This window comes from Engraulis encrasicolus, chromosome 10, assembly GCF_034702125.1.
Source record: "Engraulis encrasicolus isolate BLACKSEA-1 chromosome 10, IST_EnEncr_1.0, whole genome shotgun sequence".
NCBI classification, from domain to species: domain Eukaryota; kingdom Metazoa; phylum Chordata; class Actinopteri; order Clupeiformes; family Engraulidae; genus Engraulis; species Engraulis encrasicolus.
This window is the reverse complement of record NC_085866.1, coordinates 21,493,187-21,507,169: the sequence shown is the minus strand read 5'-3', so window position 1 is coordinate 21,507,169 and position 13,983 is coordinate 21,493,187. Positions and strand designations below refer to the sequence as shown.

Genomic DNA, 13,983 nt, shown 5'->3' with positions numbered 1-13,983 from the left:
TGGTCATTGCTCTTTGTTTATAAAAGTGTCTAAGAATTGGTTGCCGAATCACAGGGGTGAATGGTGCTAGTTACCAGCGACTCCTGACAACCACAGACTTTTTAAAATGCCAAATGTAACATTAGCTTTATTCAAAATGTCTCTGTGCTGCAGACCAAAGACCCAAAAGTTGCTGTGTAACTGGCTAACAAATGCCTCTTTTTAACAACTAATAAAACATCAATCTAAAACCACAGTTGTGGAGGCAAAGTTAACCACCAGGCAAGGTCTGTTTGAGGAATCTGTACATTCACTGGCATATAAAAGCCTCCAATGACTTTGACACAGCTGTCAAACTGCTTTCTAACATGAAAATCCCTACAGCAACATACAATAGTTTTGCAAACTGACTTTTTGGGGAAAAATACATAATTACATTACATTAGCATTTAGCAGAAGTCTTTGTTCAAAGCGACTTACAAGGAGCAATTTAAACAAGAACAGAACATAATAAGTGCATAAAGCTTAATCTTGATAAGGTCTCTTGAAATGTCCTAAGTTTTGAGTTAACTCTGACATTACGGTATTATTTGCCCTTGTATGGCCATAGGAGAGGAAATTGTGGAAAGCCCCATCTTTCTAGACATACACATAAAAATAACATGATGAGAGGTGTGGGCGGAAGGAGAGAGGTGAGGGTGGGTGGAGAGAGGTGATAGTGGGTGGAGCCACAAGACCCCAAGACAGCATAAATACAGAGCACTCCACACTAATGACAACATCCAGCATCAGTCACTCACAGAGACAAGAGAAAGATAAAACAAGAAAGGAGAAGAGAGTGCACTGGACTGGAAACAACACAACATCAACCAACGCAACTGGTCTACAAGGAAACTTCATATTCGTTCCGTCTCGGTTCACGAAAGCAGAGGACATTCAGAGCAATTGAATACACTGAAAATTCCTAACGATGAAGTCTGGACTACTTAGCGTCCTTATTTTGGGGACCTTTGCCCTGGGTATATGGTGTGTGCCACTGAAGTCGGTTTTTGTTCGTTTTCCAGGAGATGTTATCAAAAACATGACCGATAAAGAGCTTGCAAAGGTAAGTTGCACCGCATGTTTATCTTAACACCCAAAAAGGCTACTAGGATACACCTACGTAAAAAGAATATAAGACTGCAATAGAAAACATTTAATTTCTTTTAAATTTTGAAATTGATAAAATACTTCACACTACTAGAAGTGCTTTCATAACAAAGCATCAGAAATTATTTCAATGAGAGATTATATCAATGTGATCAGCGCTCATCACACACCGTACTATTTTATCTCATAACATAACGATTTTATCTCATAACACAACATAACATTTACGCCATAGCATAACTCTACTTTTAAGAGATCGACACTACACTAACTCACAACTGCAACGTCACACGGTTCTAACTTCCTCTTCCTTCCAGGACTACCTGAAGCGGTTCGGTTACCTGGGCGACAACACTGTCCTAATGAAGAGTGGTCTGCAGCCCTCGGTGTCCGTCTCCAAGGCGCTGCAGAGGATGCAGAGGCAGTTCGGTCTGGAGGAGACGGGCAAGCTGGACGATGTCACCCTGGATGCCATGAAGCAGCCGCGCTGTGGCGTCGTGGACGTTCGCAACTACCAGACGTTCGAGGGAGACCTGAAGTGGAACCACAACGACATCACCTACAGGTGTGTGTGTGTGTGTGTGTGTGTGTGTGTGTGTGTGTGTGTGTGTGTGTGTGTGTGTGTGTGTGTGTGTGTGTGTGTGTGTGTGTGTGTGTGTGTGTGTGTGTGTGTGTGTGTGTGTGTTCCTCCATGTGCGGGTGAGAAACAGACTGAGACACAGTGTGTGTGTGAAAAAAGTGTGAGGAATAATATGCCATATAACGTGTAAAACAAAAAATCACAGACACACACACACACAATGACTTCTGAATGTATGATATGGTCATTTGGAGATTAACTTCACTTCATAAAGGGGTTCACTTGCCTGACTATCTGCCATTTCTGTCCCAGGGTCCTGAACTACTCCCCAGACATGGACTACTCTCTGATCGATGATGCCTTCGCCCGTGCCTTCAAAGTGTGGAGTGACGTGACCCCCCTGACCTTCACCCGGCTGTATGAGGGCGTGGCTGACATCATGATCTCCTTTGGCAAAGCCGGTAAGTGAAGAAGACCTGAGAGTAAATTATTTATATTATATTAGGACTCTTGATGAAGACGTATATCAAAACATTAGTCTTAATGCACTGAAAATGTCTTCCTTATACCAGAACATTATTTTCTTAAACATCTCTCCAATGGTTTATGAACTAGATGTCTCCAAACCAAAATGATGGTTCATTGGATGCAGTACAGAACTATTGGAAATCTTGGCAGATTGGATTAACGGAAAACACACAGTGAAAAACATCAACACTTAGATGGTATAAGTTGACACTCCTCTAGTGAGTCCCACTCTCTAAGAGATGAGTCGAAACTGGAAAATGTATTGTGTGGCATGAAAATAAGTGTGATAGAGTGGTCCCGCACACTGGGCTCGAGCTCCAAAAATTAGACACTTTGTTTCATCACACAAACAAAAATGTTTGATCCACCAGCGGGATCAAGCCCAGTTTGCGGACCACTCGCTACACTGTCAACCACTTTTGTCCGGCACCTGGATTATTGTTTTTTGTAGATGTATGCACCCAAACCTCCAAATGCTTCTGGCATTAAAGTAAACCATGTAGACTTTTCAGTATAACATCATAATGCTTTCTTTCCTTGTTGCAGACCACGGAGACCCCTACCCATTCGATGGCAAAGATGGCCTGCTGGCCCACGCCTACCCACCTGGTGAGGGGATGCAGGGGGATGCTCACTTTGATGACGATGAGTACTGGACTCTGGGAACTGGACCAGGTATATAATAACCCTATTGTACTGTGTATGCAGCCTTGCTGTTGCTGTGTTCTTCATGCTGCATTAAAGGACACTGAATATAGACGAGAGAGAAAAAAAATGGTGCTGAAAGAAACAACCAATGTTGTATGCATGCATTTCACTGAGTTGCTCCATACATTCTTGTGAAAGTATTGACCTCTATTCCAGAGTTTTAAGTACTAATATCACACTACTAGTGCAATAATTACATCTGTAAGAGTACTTCTACTTCTACGTAATAGAATAATACTCTATTCCACTATTGGAAATGTAATTGACAGAAACCAATGAAGCCTTCTGCAGTTTTCTGTATAGACTCAGATGCTTCACTGGAGAAATGTCTCCCTCTGGAGGTTTGCTATGAACACTGCTTCCAGCTCAAAACAAGTCAAGTCAAGTCAAGTCAGCTTTTATTGTCAGTTTCTTCATATGCACAGGTTATACAAGGAAACTGAAATTACGTTGTCTCTCTCTATACCACGAAGGACATAGACATACACAGGACTGATATTTACAGACTGACATCAAAGTTCAAGACCTAAACATGTGTGTCTGTCTGTTACAGCGGTGAAGTCCCGCTATGGAAACTCAGATGGGGCCATGTGCCACTTCCCCTTCACGTTCGAGGGTCAGTCCTACTCATCTTGCACCACTGAGGGCCGCACAGACGACCTACCCTGGTGCTCCACCACGGCCGACTATGACAATGACAAGAAGTTTGGCTTCTGCCCCAGCGAGCGTAAGTTCACTCTCTGCTTGTGTCCGACAGCTCTGGGGTCAGCTGGGGCCCCAGGCAAATATCCAAAACAAAGACAGTTTGAACCAAAATCCCCACCACTGTAGTAAAGTGTGTGCTGTTGCTCACTATCTTGGGGGCCCCAAGCGCCTGCTTGGCCTGGTGACTCGATGGCCTCGATACTTTTTTGCAAGTGTAATGTCCTACATATAGGGTGTGAGTTTCATTGGTGTCACCATTCATTTGGTGTCTACACAGTACAGCGTATCAACAACAAGGGTGTGAATGGCATATGGCCATGTGAGCGTTAAAGCTTGATGTTAAAGCCACACCAAGCAGTTGAATATTTCTCAACCTTTATCTCTATCACAGAGTAGTATCACCATGAAAAAAACACACTTTGCGATGTGGGTTGAAACGCAGGTTTTGCATTTAATTAACTTGAAAATGTGACATAGTGCACTTTTAAACAGGAGGAGTGCTGTCTCGACCTCTCTTGAGTGTTCAAAATGTTCACTCAGTCACTGTGCACTGTGGAGTGAACGAGGGAGCATTTCACGCTTGTCCACTGTCAAAAACAAGGGTGTGAGATGACATGCGGCCGTGTGTGCGTCAGAGCTTGTGGATGAGGTTTAAACGTTTCCCCTCTGTGTTATGATTATTTTCTCCACAGTCCTGTACACAATCGATGGGAACAGCAATGGTGCCGAGTGCGTTTTCCCCTTCGTGTTTCTGGGCGAGACATACAATGGATGCACCACAGAGGGACGTGACGATGGGTACCGCTGGTGTGCCACGACAAAGAACTTTGATGAAGACAAGAAATACGGTTTCTGTCCCAGCCGAGGTAAGCCACCATTGGCTAACCATCTCCTCCTTCATCTACAACCATAACTTTCCCTTCGATCCCACCCTTCCCTTCGTTCCCTTCCCTTGCTAACCGTCCCATACATTTTCCCATAATCTGATGAGTTGTGTCTATGTGTGTGTCACCCATAGACACGGCTGTGACTGGGGGAAACTCCGAGGGAGAGCCCTGCCACTTTCCCTTCACATTCCTGGACAAGACATACACCTCCTGCACCAGCGAGGGGCGTGGGGATGGCAGGCTGTGGTGCTCGACCACCAGCAACTATGACAAAGACACGAAATGGGGATTCTGCCCAGACAAAGGTAAGAAAAGGCGTTCATGGTTCTTAGTCTTAGGCGTCTTAGTTCTTGGCTTGTAACTAACTGCTGGATGAGCTGTGGCACAGTAACAAGAAGGTGATAAAAAAGGAACAGTACCTAAGAAAAGAGGATAGGAATAATACAATTAAAATGTAAATGTTTATGTCAAGGTTTTTTTTTTAGGTTTTAGGGTTTTAACAGCTGGGTGGTGTGTGGAAGCATGTGCGTTTAGCATGACATAAAGTGAATGTGTGGTGAACTGGAATACATATCAACCTACATGCTGTATATTTACTGTCGCCTCTTTAGGATACAGCCTGTTCCTGGTCGCTGCTCATGAATTCGGACATGCTCTCGGCCTGGACCACTCCAACATTCAGGACGCCCTAATGTACCCCATGTACAAATACGTGGAGAAGTTCTCCCTGCATGAAGATGACATCGAAGGCATTCAGTATCTCTATGGTGCGTCAATGCTCCTGACACACACAAATGAGGGAAAACGCACATGAGGAAAAACAAATTTAGCTCGCAAACTCCTTAAAAAGCACTTTTAATTTACATGATGTACATGCCCTGTAAAACTTAACAATACAGGAGAGATCACCAAAGGCGTCCCATCTACTATTTTGTTTTATATTTTGCTTCAATGACATATTCTTTATGTTCTTTGTAGGATCACACACTGGCCCCAACCCTCCTAAGCCCCCTAAACCCACAAGCTCAGGGTCCACCACAGAGCGCCCTCCAGTCACCGACACCACCAAGAGGCCCTCGGTCAAGACAACCACCAGCCCAACCACCACCACCACCATCCGGCCAGACCCTTCAAAGGACGCATGCCAGATGGAGATGTTTGACGCCATCACCGAGATCCAGGGGAAACTCCACTTCTTTAAGGACGGGTAAGCTCTAGTTCATCTTTACTTTTTTGCTTTCTGAGCAGCTGTCCAGGTCAAGGTAGTGAAAAAAGCAAAAAATGAGCTGATTTGTAATTGTCCACAAGACTTCCAGCTGCTTATTCATCTTAGCTTTTGACCTTTCCTGTTAACACGAAAACATCAAACTGTGCATAATGAGAAGAGCTGTATTTATTTATTTATTAAATCATATTATTCATTGTTTAGGCTCTATTGGAAGTCAACTGGAAAGGACCACAAAGGCCTGTCAGGGCCCTTCCCCATGGCTGACATGTGGCCAGATCTGCCTCCTGTTATTGACACTGTCTTTGAGGATCAGCTCACCAAGAAGATCTACTTCTTCTCAGGTACAGATTACACTTAAGACAGACATGCACAACAAAAACATCCAATGGCAAATTGGACAACTGGGCTAATGGTCCTTCTTTTCAGTGCCTATACTGTACCTCCACACTCAACTTAAGACTTTGTCAGTGGAAAAACTACCTAGCTGTGTAGACATCATTTAAATGTAAAAGCACTTAATTAAGCATGTGTTGCTACAGTACTGTATACACGGACAAGATGTTTCAAAATCACACAGATGAGCTCTAACATACTCCAAAAGGGTGAAATGAGATTACAGGAGTCAAAATGTTGCCATGTACGCAACTGCTGGCTTTGAGCTAATTGCCATGGGTGTAGGCTGCTCCATTAACGCATTAATTTCCTCACAATAGGCACTAGGTTTTGGGTCTACACTGGACAGAACGTCCTGGGGCCTCGCAACATCGAGAAGCTCGGCCTCCCCAGCACGCTGAGCCGGGTGGAGGGGACCCTGCAGAGAGGCAAAGGAAAGGTCCTTCTCTTCAGCGGAGAAAACTACTGGAGGTGAGGCTGATTGAGCGAATGAAATAGCATTACACTGTCCTGCAAAGGTGTAGAGCAGTGACTACATGAGCATGATGAAAACTGCTGCATGTATAAGTTTAATAGAGGACATGCATTCACAAGACAAAGGAAGTTTTAAAAATAATATAACGTGTAGTAATATTAGCTATTGACATGTCTAAACTGCAATTTACAGAAGCATGTAGTTACAGCTTTTTAGGTATGGTGCTATAATAGTGCATCCACCTACACTGCAACAGTGGCATGGATGTAATGTACCCAGGCATTGACCTTACCCATTCATTTGTTTGTCTGTTACAGACTGGATGTCAAAGCTCAGATCATTGACAAAGGATACCCGCGCTACACTGACCAGGTCTTCGGTGGGGTTCCCACTGATGCCCATGACGTATTCCTCTACAAAGGTAAAGCAGGGTCAACATCAGTCCACTATTTTATAACAACAGAGACACTGTACAAGAAAAAAAAATACTATTATGCTGCTGAATAATTGCCATTTGAGTGCTGGGAAACACAATTATTGTAGTCAAGAGAGTTGACAAGCAGCTGGGCTTGTTTGAAAACATTCCACCTTTCATTCAAGTGGCTTTCTGTTCTGAGCTGTTGATAAGATGTCATTTTAAGATGTCAAACATTTCTCTGCAGGACACACTTATTTCTGCCGCGGCCGCTTCTACTGGAGGATGAATTCTCGTCGGCAAGTGGACAGAGTTGGCTACGTGAAGTACGACATCCTGAAATGCCCTGAGTACAACTCCTACCGCTACTAAAGACAACCTGCCTCCTTATTTTTTTATTATTTTTTACTGTATGTCACTTACTCCTCTCAGGTTCCAGTTGCATCTGTGATCTGCTGACAAAGACCAGCTCTTGGTTATTACCATCATAGGAACAAATGGCCATACCCAAAGCGCCAATCTTACTGAGGGTCTTTCCAGTCTTGAAATAAGACTTTAATGATGAATGATTCAGTGTATGACACAATAACGAGAAGAAAAAAAAACGAATCTAGAAATAAGTGCCTATGGTCACAGTTGGAAAGCTGCTGGAGGATTTTATATTGCAGGCCTACTCGCTGAGTAAGCTTATAGTGAATGATACAATGAATGGGTGGCTTGCACTGTGGACATCAATGTTGCTTAGACTAAGCTTGTAATGAAGGCTTCCCCAGTAAAAGGATACATGTGGACTACTTTAGGTCCTCTATTTAAAGTTTGCCTGGAGCAGACTGCGTTTTGATGTGAAGATATGTGGACTTAAATTATCTAATAATGTTATTGTTTGTGTTTTGTTTGCACTTTGTGAATTTCATGTCTCAATGTTAGTAGCATATTTATATAAACAAACAATCAGATTTTCATTTTTTGTACAAAATGAATGCAATAAATTAAAATCTTAACTCCTATATTTGTTTGGTGGTTTATCATTGGGTATTCACTTCACAATCTAGGGTACGTTCACGTAAATTGGGCCATCAGGTAAATTGGGCCGGATAAGCATTGATTATTTAATTTATTTAAATTCTAGACCAATCACCACAAATGCACTGAATTGTTGCAAAATTGCTACTCTAACTGTTTAAAGTCATTTGAATAGCATACTAATTTTGGGATGGGCAGGGGGGAACACTCATAAGGAGAGTGAAAGAAGAAAGTACATCTTCAGCCAAAATAAGAAATCGTCTACATATTCAGATGCTCACTAGAAAATGTATGTGTTTTTGGGTTTGTGGGTATGTGCCTTTAATCTGGAAAAAACATAGCCATGGTAACATGCCTTTCAGGTAAATTGGGCCGTTTTTTTCTATGGGAACTTCCATTCATATTTTCTACAAAAATAATGTGACCATTATTGAAGAGGGTCAGGGGAGCCCTATTATTGAAGGTGTGATATCTTTTTGGGAATAGATACATATATTGTGTGAAATAACAAACAATCCAATGTTTAGGCTGCATTCGATTTCAATCTTTTACACATGTAGAAAATCAACTTGTACAATGGAAAACAGCAGATTTGAATTCACTAAAAAGGGGCCAGTCCAATCTATACTTCAAATAATACCTTCTGACATAAGGTAGGCTACTGTAGGCCTATATTTTAGTAGCCTGCTGCCCGCTACCTACGCCACCCAGTAGCTGAGGTGCTTGAAGAAGTTTCGCCATGAATTTGCTTTATTCGCTCTGGACGCGGCATTGATATGCTTGATTCAGCTAATCACATAACGGCTCTGTTGATCATGGCATGACTGACACTGCCACCAATAATGAAAAATTGTGGTACTCGAGGCTAATAATGATCGATATTGAGGAACGCACACACAAAAATTGAAAAATATTAAAATTATCACTAATTTTGTTAATGTGGAATTCTTGATTTTACCATTGAAATGAATAGGTGGCCCATTTTTACATTTTTTTTTTTATCCATTTTTTAACCCTGTCACTAAAACTCTAGGCCTAGGCCTATGTATACTGTTTACATTAATCACATTGTTTTTACCATCAAATGGAAGATTTAACTGACTACAAACTAAAATTAGGATAATGTATTGATGTTCTGCCTCAGATTCCATCAGTTCATGAATTTGCCAAAAGTGGCCCAATTTACCTAAATGCTAATAGGCCTAACTATAGATTTTCAACCATAAGAATTAGACTGGGCCAGTGGTGGTGGTTAATTCATTCCAGTTACTCAATGTTCCTATTTCCTTGACCAAGTAACTTTATTCGCTATATATTTGATATCATATTGACATACAATAGCAACCAACGGATGAAGAAAATTAAAATCTTGTCGAAACTACCTACTGAACACACAAAAAACACATTTATGTTTCACAACCTCACCATGAACTCGTCAACAGGATTAGCATTAACACATATTAGTCCGCCTGCCAAAGGCACGGACCGTAGTACCACCACTAAAATATAGTTCTCCATCTCCACATCATACACTATAACATACCACGACAACATTTGGAAGTGTTAATGTGACACAACTTTGTGAAAAAAGCCCAACATACACAAAAGGCATGGCATTACACACTAGATAAGTCTGCTTCATATATACGGTGAAAGAGCTGATAAACGAGATCCGGCTTGTATCTAACAGGAAGCCAGGACATGTCGATGGCGCCCGACTAGAATGCCGGACAGATACATGAGGATATATTGAGTACAGTGAAGAGGACGGTAGGAATTCACGGTAAGAAATTAACGGTGGGAATCCACCGTACGAAAAACCGCTGTAGTTTCTTTAGAGCCGAGTATGCTTAGCATTTTCCTCCTGGGCAAACGCTGGACGCTCTGTCAACTAGGCCCTCAAGGTCCCTCTCCGATAGTCGTTTTGGAACTGCCTGAGTGGAAAGGAAGGGCCTGGAAAATGGCGGTGCGCAGCAGGCAGAAGGACGGACAGCTTGACTCGTTTAAATTATGAAGCGAGGGGTCGCCGTGTAATAATAACGGAGCTGGATAGGTTGTTCTTGACTGGTGCAAGCTTGCCTCATGTTGCAATAAGTTGAGTGAAGTTGTAAGATAATGTACTCAACATTTTCAGATAGTTCTACATTGAAGGCAAGAAGAAGCCATGCTAGTTCGCGGATTATCTTACGTTAGCTCCTTGTTGGAGCTCTCCATTTGAGAGGGACTTCACAACAGTGTTGGCTTTACGCTGGAGTGGAGTCCTAGTTGAATTGGCTGACAGAAATTTCAGCTAAACCTTCGTTAGCTACCATCTTCCCTCGCCACCTATTTGTGCACAGTATCTGAACTGTGTGGATACAATATTGTCACATTTTGAGTATGTGCGTAGCGTAGTAGGTACAAAGTTGAAGGGTAAATTCTTCGTGGGCTCACTGACAACAGCGTAGTGGCTAAAACTTTGTGTTGGCTATTCTGACATTTAACATTTGTATCCACATAAGAGTGGGTCAACACCTTGTCAACATTGCCAAACTGGGTCACATTGTGTCCTTGTGCACCACTATTTTGTCAATAAAAATATTTTGTCACAAAAAGGAAAGATTTAAATCCGGACATGGGTAGCCTATTGGCAATTAAAATTGACGGTCATTACATTCTTCGTGTTACAAGGAATGAAGGTGCAAGGAAACAACTGTTCCAAGATCTCAGTTTTGGAAGAAAATATTAAATGTACTGCATTGAGCAATGCATTGAGTACAACTATTGTAAGATATGAAGAGAAGGGTATTCACTATCACATGACATGCACATAATCATCAAGGCCATATGTTGCCCCCACACACGTAGTGTGCCTACTAGCCAGCCCTACATCCATACGATCAGCATACAGTGCACTGCTTGTTGTATATCTGTGCACACTTGCATCAAGCCACCATGATGCAATATTTTAGCAATCAGGTACATTACCCTCTAGGCATTCGGTAGAAGGAGCCTGGCTCCATTAGCTCATCTGAAGTTAACAACGAATCCAAACTGTAATTGATGATCACCCATGAACAGAAGGGTGTTATACTGTAGGCCTACAGTCTGATAGGCAGGACCACCCGGCAGGATAGTGTTGAAAGCAGAGCTGAAATTAATGAATAGAACACGAGCACATGCGGACTTACAGTCAAGGTGTTTCAGAATGAAGTGGGTGCAAATTGAGACAGCATCACTCCCCCTAAGGGTCAGGTCAGGTGTGATGTGTGATATGATGAATCTATAGACTAAACAACAGGCCTATGATAGGGTGACCAGACGTCCCGGTTTGACCGGGACAGTCCCGGTTTGACCGGGACAGTCCTGGTTTGGAGTTGTGTGTCCCAGGTCCCAAGCAAACCCTCTCGGGACACAAATATGTCCCGGTTTGGGCCACCCACTACATTTCGCCATGTCTATCAGGGTAAATATATGGAAAAGATCACATGTTTACCTGCCACAGTTAATGGCAGCCAGCGCTTGTATAGAAAGTCTTAAGGAGACAGTTGCGATTTGTCATCCCTCTCTCTAAAATTGATCAGAATGCAGGAAATTGCATCTAAAAAATACAAATTTTCCTGGGGGAGGACCCCCAGACCTGCCCGCCAAATATTGTCCTTCAGTCACGCACAAAGTGTCCAGGTTTCAGACTGCAAAAATCTAGTCACCCCAGCCTATGATCATTCAGATGTTGTTTTCTTTGCCACTGGAAGGATCATAGGTGAATTAAAAACATGCAGGCACAGTAACCAGGGCCGCTGACAGCTTTGGCTGGGCCCAGGACAAAACCACCTGAAAGGGGGCCCCTTTAATATACAGTGTAATTGGGATTCGATTCTGCCCCCTCACTAATATGGAGAAACTTCTCTGCTTTCTTTTTTTCTTTCTTTGTATTTGCTATGAGGTTCTGTCAGCTTTGCCCAGCAGGTTAGGGAGGGCACTTGTCTGATGTTGTGTGTGGGGTAGGCTATGTATGCTCATGGCCGTAACTACCATTGAGGACACAGAGGTCCTCTGTATTTTTTTTTTTTTACAGTAATGTAAATGTATCTATGATGAAAATCGATATATGATCAATGATAAATTCAGTCTATATATGCCACCCCCATTTATCCTCAAGGCAGTGATTAATGGAAACGAAGACTTAAGTGTTTGAAACATTCTAAATGTACAGTATGCAGTACAGCACACAGTATTTGACCTCAGTATTTGAAAATGTCTGGTTACGGCCCTGTGTACGCTCTGTGTATACTCTAATTTCGTTTGCCTATTTGCCCCTTTGCAGCTGCAATGGATTCACAGGAGATGGAGGTGGAGAGCAGCAGCGACGTGGGCCCGTCCTCGGCCATGGACATGGAGGAGCCCTCGGAGAGCGGCATGGGCATGGAGTCCTCGGAGGCCATGTCGGCCGACAGCAGCGACGCCGCACACGCACACGCGCCCGCCTCCGCCGCCACTATGGCACCCGAGTCAGACTGCCACGTGGGACAGAGCTCGGAGGGGCTGGTGGTGAGGAAGAGTGTTGTTTTGGTTTTGGTCTTTGATACAATTTATCATACACACACACACACACACAGTCTTATACACTCACTGGCTACTTCATTAGGAACACCTCTCTAGTACTGGGTTGGACCCTCTTTTGCCTTCAGAACTGCCTGAACTGCCTGCAACAATACTTGGGTAGGCTGTGGCATTCCAACAAAGATAAATTGATACTAATTGGCCCAAATTGTCCAATTGTCCTGTGTAATCAGGGATTCTCTTATGCATACCTCGGTTGTAATGAGTGGTTGTTGGACTTAATGTTGCCTTTGTATCAGCTCAATTCAGTCTGGTCATTTTCCTCTGACCTCTACCATCAACAATGCATTTTTGTCCACAGAATCGCTGCTCACTGCATTTTTTTTTCTTTTTCGTACCATTCTTTTTAAACCCTAGAGATTGTTGTGTGTGAATATCCCAGTAGATCAGTATTTTCTGACAGCCATGCCATGTTCAAAGTCATTTAAATAACCTTTCTTTCCCATTATGATGCTCGGTTTGAACTGCATCAGATCATCTCAACCATGTCTACATGCAAAAATGCATTGAGTTGCCACCATGTGATTGGCTGATCAGAAATTTGCCTCAATGAGCAGTTGTAACGGGTGTTCCTAATGTAGTGGCCGCTGAGTGTATACAGTATATTTAATTTCAATCTTCTGTGCTAACCATGTTATGTAGATTTTTGACAATATATAACAAGACTTTTTTTGAATTGCACTGTTTGTGGACCACAGCATGCTTGTTATGGGTAATAAGTTGGCTCACTTAAGCAGAGGTGAGCGATGAGGCAGTAATTACTGTGTCATAACAACCATGATCCTCAGGCGTTCCTTCCAAAGAGGAGTTGCATCTAATAACACACTGTATGTTTATAGTACAAATTCACACAAGGAACGTCTGATGTTTAGATCGTGTTAATTGTCACCTAAATGGCTTTAAGCTCGGCAAGATTGTCGCTCTGTTATTCCAGAAGCCTTGTTACCCTTGTATCTTGGTGCAGTATGTGAACTCTAAGAAAGTGGTAACTCTTGTAATAGAAGAGGTGTACAACTCACTCTGGGCTAATTTAGCTGGGTTGCTCAGTAACTAAAATCAAGAGTAAAAGTATGCACATCCCACCTCGCTGAGGCCAGGTGCAGGACAAAGGCGCATCTGACAGTAGAAAGAGTGGAAGTCCACACACTGTAGCTCCGCTTTGAGGGTTTATTCATGTCATACAGCGTTTCGACCCAACATGATCGTCATTAGGCATGTCGAAACGTTGTATGACGTGAATAGACCTTCAAAGCAGAGCTACAGTGTGCGTCATACATCAACTGTTCTTTGTATGAATACTTACTTAGTTAT

The 13,983-nt window shown here is 42.7% G+C and overlaps 1 protein-coding gene across 1 annotated transcript in view; it reads left to right on the top strand.

The window, feature by feature from the left end:
* The first annotated feature begins 774 nt into the window (after positions 1 to 774).
* LOC134457413 (zinc finger protein 335) overlaps positions 775 to 13,983 on the top strand; it is a 43,075-nt gene continuing 29,866 nt past the window's right edge. The window contains exons 1-14 of the mRNA XM_063209429.1: positions 775 to 1,084; positions 1,446 to 1,693; positions 2,021 to 2,169; positions 2,783 to 2,911; positions 3,498 to 3,671; positions 4,342 to 4,515; positions 4,668 to 4,841; positions 5,148 to 5,303; positions 5,515 to 5,743; positions 5,966 to 6,105; positions 6,478 to 6,628; positions 6,950 to 7,053; positions 7,295 to 7,411; positions 12,377 to 12,600. Coding sequence (XP_063065499.1) covers positions 950 to 1,084; positions 1,446 to 1,693; positions 2,021 to 2,169; positions 2,783 to 2,911; positions 3,498 to 3,671; positions 4,342 to 4,515; positions 4,668 to 4,841; positions 5,148 to 5,303; positions 5,515 to 5,743; positions 5,966 to 6,105; positions 6,478 to 6,628; positions 6,950 to 7,053; positions 7,295 to 7,411; positions 12,377 to 12,600 — 2,304 coding nt within the window. The 5' untranslated portion in view covers positions 775 to 949. The remainder of the gene's footprint in view (positions 1,085 to 1,445; positions 1,694 to 2,020; positions 2,170 to 2,782; positions 2,912 to 3,497; positions 3,672 to 4,341; positions 4,516 to 4,667; positions 4,842 to 5,147; positions 5,304 to 5,514; positions 5,744 to 5,965; positions 6,106 to 6,477; positions 6,629 to 6,949; positions 7,054 to 7,294; positions 7,412 to 12,376; positions 12,601 to 13,983) is intronic.